The sequence below is a fragment of the Daktulosphaira vitifoliae genome, unplaced genomic scaffold (genome assembly GCF_025091365.1).
Source record: "Daktulosphaira vitifoliae isolate Bord-2020 unplaced genomic scaffold, ASM2509136v1 Scaffold_2444, whole genome shotgun sequence".
Taxonomy (NCBI): domain Eukaryota; kingdom Metazoa; phylum Arthropoda; class Insecta; order Hemiptera; family Phylloxeridae; genus Daktulosphaira; species Daktulosphaira vitifoliae.
The window spans coordinates 1-1,357 of NW_026102004.1; the positions used below are offsets into that span (position 1 = coordinate 1).

Here is a 1,357-nt window from a genome sequence, read left to right on the forward strand (position 1 = left end):
CTAATCTAATTTTAATTAAAATTTTTTAAGTTTTTATTATTTAAAAAAAGATCTTATCTTGTTGATAACAATCACATAAATATGAATTATACGTTTTAAAATAAGGTATAAAAATAAAAAAAACATATTATGTCATTGTTAAAGCAGTGTAGATTACTACTATTATTATAAATAACAAATAAAGTGAGCAATGAGACAAATTGTAGTCTAAAAGTTTAAAATGTAACAAAAATTTTGGTAAAGCATAAATACACACACTAACTTAAAAATGATTAATCATTTGTATAAATAAGTTATGGAAATATCTCTTTGTCATAAAGAATACTATAAAAAAAATAAATAAAAAACAATCATAAACATACTTAGATAAAGTTGAAGAATTTGATGATCTTATCATAGTTGATGGTTCTATATCATCTAATCCTCTGTGTATAGAAACGGTGTCTAATTCCCCTTGTGATCTTGAAAGATAATCAGATGTAGTTAAAGAGACCATAGTAGGTTTCTTATAGCTGAAAGTCATACAAAAATATAATAAATAAAATTAATAATTTAATTAATCGTACTAACATTTTGAGGAGAAGTGATGATCCTACAACAGATACTGAACTTAAAGCCATTGCAGCAGCAGCCATCCAAGGCTAAAATAAAATTATTTTTAAATTTATTCAATACAATTAAAAAATATATACATTTACTTGTAATGTAAAACCAAAAGGACTAAATAAACCAGCAGCAATAGGTATGCCAATTAAGTTATACATACTGGCAAATAAGAAATTTAACCGTATTCTATGAACAGTTCTATTAGATAAATCCAAACAACTGACAACATCTAAAAGATCATTCTGAAAAATATATAATTATAAGTTTCATTTTTGGTAAAAGTTAATATTAACATTACCCTCATTAAAACAACATCGGCTGCTTCAACAGCTACATCAGTACCCGATGATATGGCAATACCAACATCAGCTTGCGCTAAAGCAGGTGAATCATTTACACCATCACCTACCATAGCTACCCGCATGCCTTTCTCTTGTAAAGCCCGAATCTTAGCAACTTTATGTGATGGTAAAACTTCTGCAAATACTCTATTAATACCCACTTGTTTAGCAACAGCACTAGCTGTTTTTCTATTATCTCCTGTTAAGAGCATCACTTGATAACCTTGTTTCAATAAAGTATAAACTGCTAAATGAGCTTCTGGTTTCACCATATCAGAAACACTGATCATTCCAACCAAAATACCTAGTAAATGTATGCATAAGATTAATTTTATTATTTAATCAATGCTAGCAGACCACCCAGGCTTTACTCAGGTGTCTTTTGGTTATTAAACTATAATTAGAGTAAC

At 27.9% G+C, this 1,357-nt stretch overlaps 1 protein-coding gene across 1 annotated transcript; it reads right to left on the reverse strand.

Annotated features, from left to right (window-relative positions):
- Positions 1-247: 247 nt before the first annotated feature.
- LOC126909945 (copper-transporting ATPase 1-like) lies at positions 248-1,276 on the reverse strand. Its single transcript, XM_050692351.1, has 4 exons — positions 905-1,276; positions 699-848; positions 571-641; positions 248-512 (listed from the first exon to the last, which is right to left on the reverse strand). The coding sequence occupies exons 1-4, from the start codon at positions 1,235-1,237 to the stop codon at positions 263-265; spliced, it is 804 nt and encodes a 267-aa protein (XP_050548308.1). The 5' UTR covers positions 1,238-1,276; the 3' UTR covers positions 248-262.
- Positions 1,277-1,357: the final 81 nt, after the last annotated feature.